This window comes from Capricornis sumatraensis, chromosome 14, assembly GCF_032405125.1.
Source record: "Capricornis sumatraensis isolate serow.1 chromosome 14, serow.2, whole genome shotgun sequence".
Lineage (NCBI taxonomy): Eukaryota > Metazoa > Chordata > Mammalia > Artiodactyla > Bovidae > Capricornis > Capricornis sumatraensis.
Window position 1 is genome coordinate 52,272,665 of NC_091082.1, and position 13,387 is coordinate 52,286,051.

The window sequence follows — 13,387 nt, forward strand, 5'->3', positions numbered from 1 at the left end:
CAATGCTGGAGATACTGGGTTGGCCAAAATCTTTGTTTCAGTTTTTCCGTAACAGCATGCCAAACATCTGAACAAACTTCTTGGCCAATCCAATATTTGACTTTCTAACAGAATTGACTTGGAATCTTCGTTGTTGAGCACTGTTTTACAAATCTTTCCAAAAAAAATTTTTTTTAATTGAGATGTCCTTTATGTATAGTGACCTTAGGTATACTTGAATCTTAGGTATACTCTTCAGTCCTCTGTGACAGTTCATTTCAAGGCACAGAACATGGGTCATCTCAGAAACTCCTGCCTGCCCCTCGTCCAGCAGCCCTCTCCTCCTGGAACCACTGCTCATTCAATTTCTGTCACCATCATTTAGTGCTCCTGATTTTATTGTTGTTACCTTTATGGATTTTTTTGTATTAATATGTCTTCTAATATGTGACTCATTGATCTTGACTCCTAAAAGTACCATTGGTTTGCAGAGTAGTTCACTCATTTTTTTAGTACGCATCCTTAGGTTAGACTCCATTTTATAGATATATAAATATTTTGGTAAACGTGTTTTATTGGATGTGTGTAGTTCTCCCTTCTTTATCAAGGACCTCTTATTCCCAAAACATTTTTTGTTTTGTTACTCCTTTATTCACATGTGCCCACTTCTTTTTCACTCTGTGGACCATGCTGCCACCAGTTTACATTGATACTGTTAACAGTTCCTTAAGTAGAGATCAAGTCCATGATGAAATCTCCTGCGGTTAAACGATCCCAAAGTGTGCGATGGGCCAGCTTCAGTGACTCATGAGTTTTCAGTTATTTCAGTCCTGCTGAAAGAAAGAGGCTCAATTAGCTACTGTATCTGTCCCCAAGGCCTGCCTGCACAGGCAGCTCTTTGAACATGCCTTGATTGTGACTTCTTCATCCCTGTCTTACAGGCCAAACTGCCCGACTTGCAACCATTCCCTTCTCCCGATGGAGACACTGTGACCCAGCATGAGGAACTGGTCTGGATGCCTGGCGTTAATGACTGTGACCTCCTCATGTACTTGAGGGCAGCAAGGTAATAGGAGTCCACACCCTCCTGCTTTCTGCTCACTGACCACAATTGATGAGTGGTCAGTGAGCTTTCCCCTTTCCCCTGAAGTTGTGTTTATATATTGGGCATTCTCTGGCTTTACGTTTTGTTATGCTCTTTGTAATCAGAGCCCTGCTCCTTCTTATTGGAAAAACACAACTTTCGATAGTGAGGTCACTTTTTTCCTCCTTGGTGTTTGCCCCAACTCAGATTTTAGAGCTTTTCAAAAAGAAAACATTGTATGTCACACATTCTAGTATCAACGCTTCTTAATACACTTGAGTAATTGGCTCATTCAGCACATCTTAAAATCCCATTCCATATTTCTTTGCTCCATGGCTGTTCATTGGTATCTGACCTAAACTTTGCATTTTAAGGGCTTACCTATATGAATACTTGCTAACCTGAAAATGCCTAAATTACAAAATGAGAAGTTCATGTCTGTCCCAGACATGTCACAGTGCAGGCAGGGCCTTCCTTTGTTTGCAGGGGTTTCTGGGACTCACTCACTGCAGTATCAACAACAGGCAACAGAAATGTTGAAGCAAGGTGGTGATGCAATTGTAACTCTGGCTGCTGTGCGGTCAGCAGTGTAACTTGGAGGCTACAGCAGAGATGGGGGCTTCAGGGCAGGGGTGACTACTAAGAGTTTTTTTCACCTCTTCCACGTTTGCTTAGAGATGGTTAATGTACAGCATGAGACGGATTAAGTAAACTTTCAAAAGATTCAGTTTACATATTTTCTGGAGATTGACCTTTCAAAAGTTTATAATCCAGCTGGCCATTCTGGCAGATAGTTTTAGATTATTCACACCCTCAAAACTAAAGTCTAAGTACTGATAAAGCATGGGAAGAAAAACAAATGGAATCAAATGAAAATAACATTTCTTTTTCTCGGTGAGTAAAGAGTGCACTGCAGAGAAACAAAACTTTTATTTTAAGATGAGAGCAGAAGCAGGGCTGAGAACTCTGGCTTAATCGTGCATATAGTGGTGGAATTTGGTCTGGGCTGGAGCTGTGCTCTGAGAACTGAGGGCTGAAATGTCTGCCCTGCTGTGTTCTCTTCCCGTCTCTGCAGGAGCATGGCGGCCTTTGCCGGGATGTGTGATGGAGGCTCCACAGAAGATGGCTGTGTGGCGGCCTCGCGGGATGACACCACCCTCAACGCACTGAATACGGTGAGACCTTTGAAGTTCTCTAGGTGGGAAGCAAATTCTTCTTTCTCCTGTGCCGGCCATAGGGAGTCCGTGGTGATGGCCCATGAAGGGGTCTGAAGTCTCAGAAGCCAGTGCTGTGGGTTGTTGCTGGTCTTGAAACGTGGGAGTCATGGTCCCGGTGGTGGGCTCCATGACCTCACCAGTGATATAGCACCTCCAAATTCACCTTGTGACCTGCGTCTGTGCTCCAGGACTGTGGCGAGCCTCTGCCAAGAGCCTGGTGATAGTGGTCAGAGTTCACTGAGCGCTCACAAGCCTGGTGATTACTGAATCCTCACAGCGCCCCTCTTAGGGAGGCTCCATTATTACCACTGTGTGGACACAGGCAGGTAAGTTGAGAGCAGTGGAGTCGCAATCCACGGTCATACTCTTAAGATGTGAATCCAGAGGCCCTGCTTTCCAAGCCTTAATATATTCTTTGAACAAATTTGGTTTTTATAGATTTGGCTTTGGAACAATGTAAATATTTCAGATGTTTATAAAAAAGTTAAATTAAAAATAATAATAACCATTAAAAACTAAAGTAAAATGTAACGCACGAGCATAACGGTACTGAGCTGGTCGCTTCACATATCCTGTGTGAGCAAATCATCTGCCTTAATCCTGTGACTCTATAGCAGCTCGGAGTGACCCAGCTTGAGCCCCTGCTAGCGGTAGGATTCCTGAAACCAATTTACTTCTTAGAACACTCCTTTTTGACCTCAGAGTATATCCTATGGGGCTTTACAGGAAAATGAGTGTATCATATGGTTCCTTGAAACAGTTCTTCTCCTGTGTGTTCATTAATGTGGAATGATCAGATCTGAAGTAATAATGAATTTTTATGGATTTCTGATCTGTTCACAAAGAGTCTGCATGGTTCTATATACTTACATAGGATATTGAACATGAAGTTGAGCAACTCTTGGTGATGATTAAGTGTCATTTAAGCACCCTTTTTGTTTGTCTTTTTCTTGAGAGGTTCCTATAATTGGAAGGGACTTCTTTCAGTCATCTCTAAATAGGTTAGAATCCGAAGCACAGGAAGACCAGGTGACTTGTATGATTGTTGTCAACAATCCAAAAAGTTAGCAACAGACCCCGATTTAGGGATCTTTCTGCTGTACAGCTTGTTTTGGGGAAACATGTAGATATCTGAATGACATAGCTAGTTGTTATTCCTGGTCTAGTTGTGTTTCTTGAGTGTTATATAACATTATAATAGCCTTTTATATGTTGGAGGTTGAATCACCTTACTGGGCATATGCCATGTTCTAAATAAGTGAATAATTTTCATATTCCCATTTACTTTCTCACCTATCTGCTGCTTAGAACTTTTGTGGTTATAAGGAATCCTTATTCTGAACATACAGTGATAGAGCCAGAGGGGCCTTTGAGATTATTTTGCAGATGAGAAAACTGAGTCTCAGAGATGATTACTCTGCCAACAGTGGCTATGACAGATGTAGCTGTGAATGTCTGTGAATTCAAAATACCCTAAAAAATGTGTGTATATTCAAAGCCACTCTTTGAAATGAGCTAGTTTTCTATTGGGTTTTGGTTTAAAAGCTTTATGAAAAAAAAATTCTCCTTTCATGACTCTGCTGATCAGTTGGATTTTGAGTAACAAAAATGTTGCCATATTTAATTAAATGTCTGTTTTTGACACTTTTCCTGATTTATGTGATTTATTCTCTGTCTTATTCCAACCCATCTAAAGATTCTGTGGAACATAGTTTTGTACAGAAATAATTTGAGCTATTTTTGCCTGTGGTCCTTTGTAGCAAGTTCCTTCTGAAATTTTCTTAAGCATTGCCAGAGGGTTTTGGTTTATGGTTTTTGTTTCTGTGAAGCTACCTTCTCATCGTTTGAAATTCTTCCTGCCTAGGCGAGCCCAGGGTGGCTCAGGTGTCGGATTATGCAATACAAGTTCATTTAGCTATCAAAAGACTGAGTTGTGTGCTCATTTTATGATGAATGGAAACATTTAGTGGCTGTTTTAATTTTTATACTCTTGTTGTACTGGTTCATGGAGCGTTTTAGTTGCAGGCACCTTCTTTAATGAGAAGTGAAGTGATTGGAAAAATCTTGAGAGAAGTTAATGTTTATTTCACTTTCCTTGGAATAAGAGGGTTTTGCGTTATGTTAAGTAATAAAAAAAATTCATTGTCATGTGAGAAGTATTTATTATTTCTTAGAGTATAGCATAGAGTCAAAATAATGCAAAGCTTTTATCAACTTAGAATAAACCTGTGTCTATTTCCTGTTTCCCAGGACAGTGTAGAAATTTAAAGTATATGGAATCTGCAGTGCAGCTACATTATAGTATGTTTAGTAGCCCAATAGGACTGTTTGAATTTCAGTTCAGTTCAGTCACTCAGTTGTATGCGACTCTTTGCAACCCCATGGACTGCAGTACTCCATGCCTCCCTGTCCATCACCAACTCCCTAAATAAATAGTTTAATGTTTAAAACTGCAGTCACTAATAGAACATTTTTGAACTGTTTGTTCTTTATTACGATTATGCATGTGTATGCTCAGTCATGTCCGACTCTTCATGACCCTGTGGACTGTAGCCCACCAGGCTTCTCTGTCCCTAGGGTTTTCCAGGCAAGAATACTGGAGTCGGTTGCCATTTCCTTCTCCATATTACCATTATATGGACCTATTTTAAAACATAAGCTCCTCTGGGTTACTTGTTTGACTTTTTTCTTCATTATTCCCAAATGAGAGTTTTAGTGTAGATGAAAAAAATTTATTGGAGTGTAATTTTTCTATAATAAATTGCTCTCATTTAAAGTATACAATTTGATGAGTTTTTTAAAATGTGTGTACCAATGAAGCTACTACAGTGTTCAAGGTAGAAATCATTTCCAGCATCTCCAAAAGTTGCCTCATGCTCTTTTAAAATCCTTTGCTACTTCTAGCCTCAGATAACCACTGATACATTTTTTTCATTATAGATCAGTTGCATTTTCTAGAATGTTGCATGAATTAGAATAATACTGTATGTAATACTTGGGGTTTGGATTCTTTCAGCACAGTAATTTTATAGCAGATGTATGTTGCCACATTAGTAGTGGTACATGCCTTTTTTATTGCTAAGTAGTATTCCAGTCTGTGGATATCCATAGTATTTTATCCTTTCACCTGGTGATGGATATTTGTTTTTTTTCCAAGCTTTTGGCCATTAGGAATTGTTACACAAGTCTTTTTTTAGGACGTATATTTTCATTTCTCTTGAGTAAATACCTGGCAGTGCTGGTAGCTTTTTAGAAAAGTTATCAAACAGGTTTCCACAGTGGCTGTACCATTTTACATTCCTGTTAGTGGTGCGTTAGAATTTCAGTTCTTTAGCATACTCCACAAAACTTGATGTCTTTAGTCTTTTGAGTTTTAGCCATTCTAATGGATATGTAATAATATGTCCTTGAGGTTTTTAGTTTAAATTTCCTGACAGCAGGTAATGTTGAGCATCTTTTTATGTGTTCAGGCCCATTTGTATAGCTTTGGTGGGGGGATATCTCTTGCCCAATTTAAAAAATTGTATTATTTGGCCTTTAGTACAATTTAGTTGTAAGAATTATTTTCATATTGAAGATAAAAGTGCTTTGATATATGTATTGTAAATATTTCCTCCCATGGTATGACTATATATATATATAATGCTGTATTTCAGAAAGTAGGTAATTTTGCTAAAATCTGATGCATCTTTTTTTTAATGAAAATTTCTTTGATCATCTCATGATTACAAGGTTTGTTTCTATGCTTTCTTTTGAAGTTTTAGTTCTTACATTCATTTCAAAATAATTTTACATGTGATACGAGGTAGAGGTGAAAGTTCTTTCTTTTCCACACTGAGGCCAGTTGTGCAAGCCAGATTTTTTTGGAAATAGTCTTCTGTCATTTAATTGCCTTTATGCCTTTATTGAACAACCAGTCCTTGTATGTGTTTGTTTTTTTAAGATCCTATTCTGTTTCACTGATCTGACATCTCTCTTTTTACTAGTACTTCAGTATTTTTGATACTATAGTTTTATAAGAACCCAGGTGATACATCTTCCTATTTTCTACTTGATTCAAGATTACTTTGGCTGTTTTTAGGTAGTTTACATTTTCATGTAAATTTTAGAATCAGCTTGCCAGTTTCTGTTTTAAAGAAGGCTTTGATGTTATTTTGATTGAGATTGCATTGGATGTATGAATCAATTTAGGAAGAATTGATACCTTAACAATTTGAATCTTCCAATTCATAAACTTGATAATAGTATCTCTCCATTTGGGGGAAAATAGGTATTCTTTAATTTCTTTGAGATATTGTAGTTTTCATTGTACAAGTTTTACACTTATTTTGTAAAATTTATCCCTTAAGTAGTTATTGTTTGAAGATTCTATTGTTAATAAAATTGTATTTTTTAATTTCATTCTCTAAATGTTCATTGAGATAGAAATACAGTCAGTTTTTATATGATGACCTTGTATTATACAAAGAATGCAAGGTTAACACTAGTAGCTTTCTGGTTAGTTCCTTAGGATTTTCCATGTGCACAATGTCATGTCATCTGCAAACAAAGACGGCTTTACCTCTTTCTGATTTATGTGTTTTATGCTTTATTACACTTGCTTGAACCTCCAGTACAGTACTGGATAGAAATGATGAGAATAGACATATTTGCTTTCTTTCTCATCTTAAAGAAAAAATACTCAGTTGTTCACTGTTAAGTGCAATGTAGGATTTTTTTGTTATTTAAACAAGCTGAGAATGTTCCCTTTTGTATCTAAGTTAATTAAGGTTTTTTACCATGAATGAACATTTAATTTTGTCAGATGCTATTTTTCTCTTGTGTATCTGTTGAGATGATCATAGGTTGTTATACTTTTTTTGTTCGTTTGGTAAATTACATTGATTTCAGACTTTAAACTGACTATGTTCCTAGATTAAATCCTGCTTGAGCATTATGTACTACTGGATTCAATTTACTGTTAAAAACTGTCACCTTTGTGTTCATGAGGGACAGTGAACTGTAGTCTTCTTTCTTTGTAATACCTTTGTCTGGTTTTAATATCAGAGTAATACTGATTTAAAAAATTAGTTGGGAAATAGTTCCTCCTACTCTTTTTCTTTCTCTTAAAGAATTTATAAAGGATTGATCTTGATTGTTAAATGTTTGATAGAATTGACAGTGTAGTATTTGGGACTAAATTTTTTTAATGGAAAGTTCATACAGTAAGTCTCCTTCATCTGAACCTTCAAGTAGCAAACTTTCAAAGATGCAAGCATGTGTTTGCATGTCCAGTTGTGTAAGTTAGTTTGGTGTCTGGTGTACACTGTCATGTACAATCACTCCACAAGTGATTGTGCTTTTGTTTACTGTGCAGTACTATATAGAGCACAGCAGTATGGTATCTTTATTTCAAGCCCAGGGTGTCCAGAATCAAGTGTAAAAGCAATGGTATAGAGCCGATTGTGTTTGTTGGGTCCTTAGCGCCGAGGAATTGATGCTTTTGAACTGTGGCGTTGGAGAAGACTCTTGAGAGTCCCTTGGACTGCAAGGAGATCCAACCAGTCCATTCTAAAGGAGATCAGTCCTGGGTGTTCTTTGGAAGGAATGATGCTAAAGCTGAAACTCTAATACTTTGGCCACCTCATGCAAAGAGTTGACTCATTGGAAAAGACTCTGATGCTGGGAACGATTGGGGGCAGGAGGAGAAGGGGACGACAGAGGATGAGATGGTTGGATGGCATCACTGACTCAACGCACATGAGTTTGAGTGAACTCCGGGAGTTTGTGATGGACAGGGAGGCCTGGCATGCTGTGATTCACGGGGTCGCAAAGAGTCGGACACGACTGCGAAACTGAACTGAACTGAACTAGGCTAACTTTGTTGGACTTAAGAACAAATTGGACTCACAGACATGCTCTCAGAATGAAACTTGTTTGCATGTTAGAGACTGACTGTACTGCTCACCGCACGACAGGCCAACGAATAGAGAGACAAGTTGTCAGGCCAAGGAATAGTGACTATTCGGGAAGCCAGCAGACTGAGAAGATGGTGGACTAGTGTCCCAAAGAATCACCTCACTTGAGTTAGAACTCAGACTTCTTTTATACCAAAAAGGAGGGGTGGGAGCAGCTGATTGTTGTGAACTGTTGGTGCCAGAATCCTTTTTTCCTGCACCTGTTCATGTAGATCTGGTCACAGTGTTTTTTATAAGCCTCCCAACAAGACAGTTGTCATTTTATGTTCTGCAACTTTTTTCTCTATATGAATGGAAAAGTGTTATACCTTTCAAGGTCAGAGCCTCTAGAGTGGGCTTTCACATATATTTCAGGCTGTGGGCAACATACTTAGAGGTGCACAGCCAGCACACCCACGCACAGGCACCAGAGTCAGAGTGTCAGAGCTGAAGGAACAGGTCTGATATGGAGTCAGGTGTGTTCTTCCCTGTTATGAAAGGACAGACAGACATAGGCCTATTCAGACTTTATATTTTATCATGCGTCACTAGTAATCTGTTGATCTCTAAATGTTTTGGTCATTTCATCTGGGTTATCAAATTTATTGGTAAAAATTTCAAATTATTTCAGAAGATTCTTTTTAAGGTTCATAAGAACCTATAATTTTGACCTTTCTTTCATTTTTAATATTGCTTGTTTATTTCTTCTTAGTCATTCTTTTCTTTTTTTTTTTTTTTTAATGCTAGGTGGTTTATTTTATTTGTTCAAGGACTCATCTTGTAAGGATTAAAGCAAGCATGGGCTTTGATTCTGGGAGCCCAGATTCACAGACTTAGGAAGACAGAAGTGAACTGTGCTCCATGTACACAGATGCAAACTAAAAGCTTGTGGTTAATCACACTGTAGTTTTAAGTTTCTACAGCCTTGCCTCCAGAAGTCACAGTTCCTTTAAGTTTTTCTGGATGCCTCAGAGGGTATCTGCACTATTCTTGAGTTGATCAACCTCTTTATCCTTCAGCTTCTGATTAGTAAAACTGGTTAACCCCGAGCATTCAGAATACATGGAAGGCTCAGGAAGACTTCATTCTCAATGCCATGCATGCCCTTCACCATTGTTGACACTGGGTGATTCCTGGATAAATTTTTCAACATGGATTCAAGAAGATCAGCCACACTTAATTGAGTAGCCCAGTTGGTATATTCTTTTAGCTTGATGACTTCATAGGCACTCTCAACTACCATCTTATGCACTTCCTTCCAGTTTTCACTATCATTGTCTATTCCCATTTCTGGATTCACTTCCTGGAGAGAAACGCCTGCCACATTCACTCCACTCCACACAGCCACGCTTGAGTTGCCATGTTCTCCCAAAATCCATCTATGGCAGCTGCTGAGATGAATGCCAAGTGTTTCAGCCATCAGTTCAGTTCAGTCACTCAGTTGTGTCCAACTCTTGGCAACCCCATGGACTGGAGCACACCAGACTTCCGTGTCCATCACCAACTCCTGGAGCTTACTAAAACTCATGGCCATCAAGTCAGTGATGCCATCCAACCATCTCATCCTCTGTCATCCGCTTCTCTTCCCGCCTTCTATCCTTCCCAGCATCAGGGTCTTTTCAAATGAGTCAGTTCTTCGCATCAGGTGGCCAAAGTATTGGAGTTTCAGCTTCAGCATCAGTCCTTCCAATGAATATTCAGGGCTGATTTCCTTTAGGATGGACTGATTGGATCTCCTTGTAGCCCAAGGGACTCTCAAGAGTCTTCTCCAACTCCACATTTCAAAAGCATCAGTTCTTTGGCGCTCAGCTTCCATTATAGCCCCTCTCACATACATACATGACTACTGGAAAAACCACAGCTTTGACTAGACAGACCTTTGTTGGCAAACTAATATCTCTGCTTTTTGGTATGCTGTCTAGGTTGGTCATAGCTTTTCTTCCAAGGAGGAAGCATCTTTTAATTTTCAGCCATAAAACAGCAAAATACAGCAGAATCCAGATTACATCCACTTGCAATCACACAGTGCTTGGGTAATCCACTTGGTTTCCAGGTAACGAATGTGAGAATGTCTGCTGGGGTTGGAAACCACAATGATGATGCAGTTGGGATTGTACTTCACAATCTGAGCAGTGATGAGCTTGAAGACATTAATGTTCCTTTGCACCAAATTCAGGTGCCTCTCCCCCTCTTACTAGAGAACTCCTGCACTTACCACTACGATCTTGGGATTGGCAGTGACAGAGTAATCTTTGTCTGCCAAGATTTTTGGTGTCTGAAGGAATAAGCCCTTGTGCTGCAGGTCCATCATTTCTCCTTTGAGTTTATCTTCCAAAACATCCACAAGAGCAAACTCAGCAGTCAGAGACTTTCCCAGAATGCTGATGGTACATGCCATACTGACTTGTCCAATAGCTTCTACAGTGATCTTATTGTTTGGAACCTTTCCCTCTTCTTCTGCAACTGGTGCAATCAGTTTTTCCATAAGAGTTGCCATTGTGCCCAGAGGAGAGAGAGTTCTCCAGACAGTGGTAAGGGTAGCACAAAGAAGACAAAGCAGCGTGCGTCTCCTCTCTTCTTAGTCATTCTTAATAGAGATTTATCGATATTATTGATATTTTCAGGTAAGTAGTGTTTGGTTTCATTGATTTTTTTTCCCTCTGTTGTTTTCTATTTCATTGATCTCTCAATCTTATTTCTATTGTTTTTTTTCCACTTATTTTGAGTTAATTTGAATATTTTTTCCCCTAGCTTCCTAAGTTGGAGTCTTAAATAACTGACACAGATTCAATTTGTTGTTCTTCTATTACCTTTTAGTTAAAATATTTTAAAAAAATTTTATGTGTGATTTCTTCTTTTACCTGTGGATTGTATAGCATTAAATTGTATAATTAGCATGGACTTAGGATTCTTTTGCCCTCTCTTCTTCCCTCCTTTTGGAATGTTATTGATTTCTAATTTAGTTCTGTTGTGATCAGAGTACCCAGTGAGTTTTCAATCTGTTGAGATCTGAGACTTGGATCTTGTCTCAGCATGTGATTTATCTTGTGAATGTTCCGTGTACACTTGTAATGAACTTGTATTTTGCAGTTATTAGGTGTACTGTTTTATAATTGTCAGTTCCTTTGGGATAGTTGATATTACCAGTCAGATCTTCTCTGCCGTGTTTATTTATTTTTGACTGCGCCGGGTCTTTTTTGCTGCATGCTGACGTTTCTCTAGTTGCACAGAGTGGGTGCTGCTTTCTAGTTGTGGTATGTGGGCTTCTCATTGCGGTGACTTCTCTTGTTGTGGAGCAAGGCCCTAGAACATGGTGAGCTTCCTTTGCAGCTTGTGGGATCTTCCCGGACCAGGGATCAAACTCCTTTTGCCTGGATTGGTAGGTGGATTCTTAACCACCAGGGAAGTCCATTCTTTTATCTAGTTGTGTTGTCAGTTACTGACAGATGTGTTAAAGTCTTTCACTGTGATTGTGAATTTGGTTATTTCTCCTTCTGTTTCTGTTAGTTTTGCTTCACGTGTGGGAATTGTATCACTAGGTGCATGAACATTTCTATTACTGATCTTGCTCCATGTATTAAGCCTGTTCCCCTTTTGGTACAATCCTTTTTGTGCCTAGTGATACCCTTTGTCTTAAATTCAGTTTTGTCCGAAATTCATACAGTACTCTAGCTTTCTTATGCCTCTTGTCTGCATGTGGTGTGTCTTCTTCCAGCTTCTTACTTTGAATCCCTTTGTTTGTTTAAAGTACCTCTTCTGTGTACTTTAGCTTTCTAGTTGTTTCTTGCCTTTTTATCCCATCTGGCAAGCTCTACCTTTTGTTTGGAGTGTTTAGTCCATTTTAACAGTGCAGATGATTCTCAGGTCGTATGAAACTTGAGCCACTTACTTTTTTAATAGCAGAACTAGTGTCATTGGAGAATCACAAGTAGTTAATATATTATTACTTTTATGGCCATGCAATGTTACTTTTGATTCAGCAGTAAACTTGCAAAATAGGCACACAGTTCTTTGTTTGCTCATTACCATTAATATGTATTTCTTATCTTTTCTTACATAAAAAAGTTTTGTACTGATATAAAGGAAGAATACATAATAAACATGTTGGCCTCTCTTACTACAAGAGGGTATTCTTAGTAACTATGGGCATACTTCTTAATGTATGTCAGCAAAAATACATTTTTGTTGTTGTTGTTCAGTCACTCAGTTGTGTCCTACTCTTTGCCACCCCCATGGACTGCAATGTGCCAGGCTGCCCTGTCCATCACCAACTCCTGAAGTTTATTCAAACTCATGTCCTTTGAGTCTGTGATGCCATCCAACCATCTCATCCTCCATCACCCTCTTCTCCTCTTGCCTTTAATCTTTCCCAGCATCAGAGTCTTTTCCAGTGAGTCAGCTCTTCACATCAGGTGGGTCAAAGTATTGGAGTTTCAGCTTTAGCATCAGTCCTTGCAATGAGTATTTCAGGGTTGATTTCCTTTAGGATTGACTGGTTTGATCTCCTTGCAGTCCAAAGGACTCTCTTAATAGTCTTCTCCAGCACCACAGTTCAAAGGCATCAGTTCTTCATTGCTCATAATATGTTTTATTATGTTTTACTATTTTATTTTAAATTGTGAATGCCTGAAAATGCAGAATTGTTTTATTTATAAACTTAAATAGCATGTTAACTAATATGTTAAAATATGACAAAGCAATGATGCTCTCTCTGAAAGATGGAGATAGAAATGTTTCTATGTGTTTCTCCTTAAGGAGTTTTCTTTTAATTAAAATATTATTTTAATTATGTTTTTATTTTGGCTGTGCATGTCTTCCTTGCTGCACAGTCTTTTCTCTAGTTGTGGTGAGCAGGGTCTACTCTGTAGTCATGGTGTATGGCCTTCTCATTGTTGTAGCTTCTCTGTTGCAGAGTATGGGCTCTGCAGCAGTGGCTAACTAGTTGTGGTGCACAGTCTTAGTTGCTCCACAGCATGTGGGATCTTCCAGGAATAGGGATCAAACCTGTGTCTGTTACATTGGCAGGTGGATTCTTTACCACTGAGCCACCAGGGAAACCTTACATGCAGTTTTATTTAGGCTTATCTGTACACATTTAGCTTATATATAACTTTTTTTTTTAATTTTTATTTTTACTTTATTTTACTTTACAATACTGTATTGGTTTTGCC

At 38.6% G+C, this 13,387-nt stretch overlaps 1 protein-coding gene and 1 pseudogene across 2 annotated transcripts in view; one reads left to right on the plus strand and one right to left on the minus strand.

Annotated features, from left to right (window-relative positions):
- Positions 1 to 13,387, plus strand: part of RERE (arginine-glutamic acid dipeptide repeats) — a 263,855-nt gene that overhangs the window by 140,586 nt on the left and 109,882 nt on the right. For both annotated transcript variants that reach the window (XM_068986550.1, XM_068986551.1), the window contains 2 exons: positions 921 to 1,045; positions 2,139 to 2,238. In XM_068986550.1, the coding sequence (XP_068842651.1) occupies positions 921 to 1,045; positions 2,139 to 2,238 (225 nt within the window). The remainder of the gene's footprint in view (positions 1 to 920; positions 1,046 to 2,138; positions 2,239 to 13,387) is intronic.
- Positions 9,155 to 10,713, minus strand: LOC138090458 (L-lactate dehydrogenase B chain-like; annotated as a pseudogene).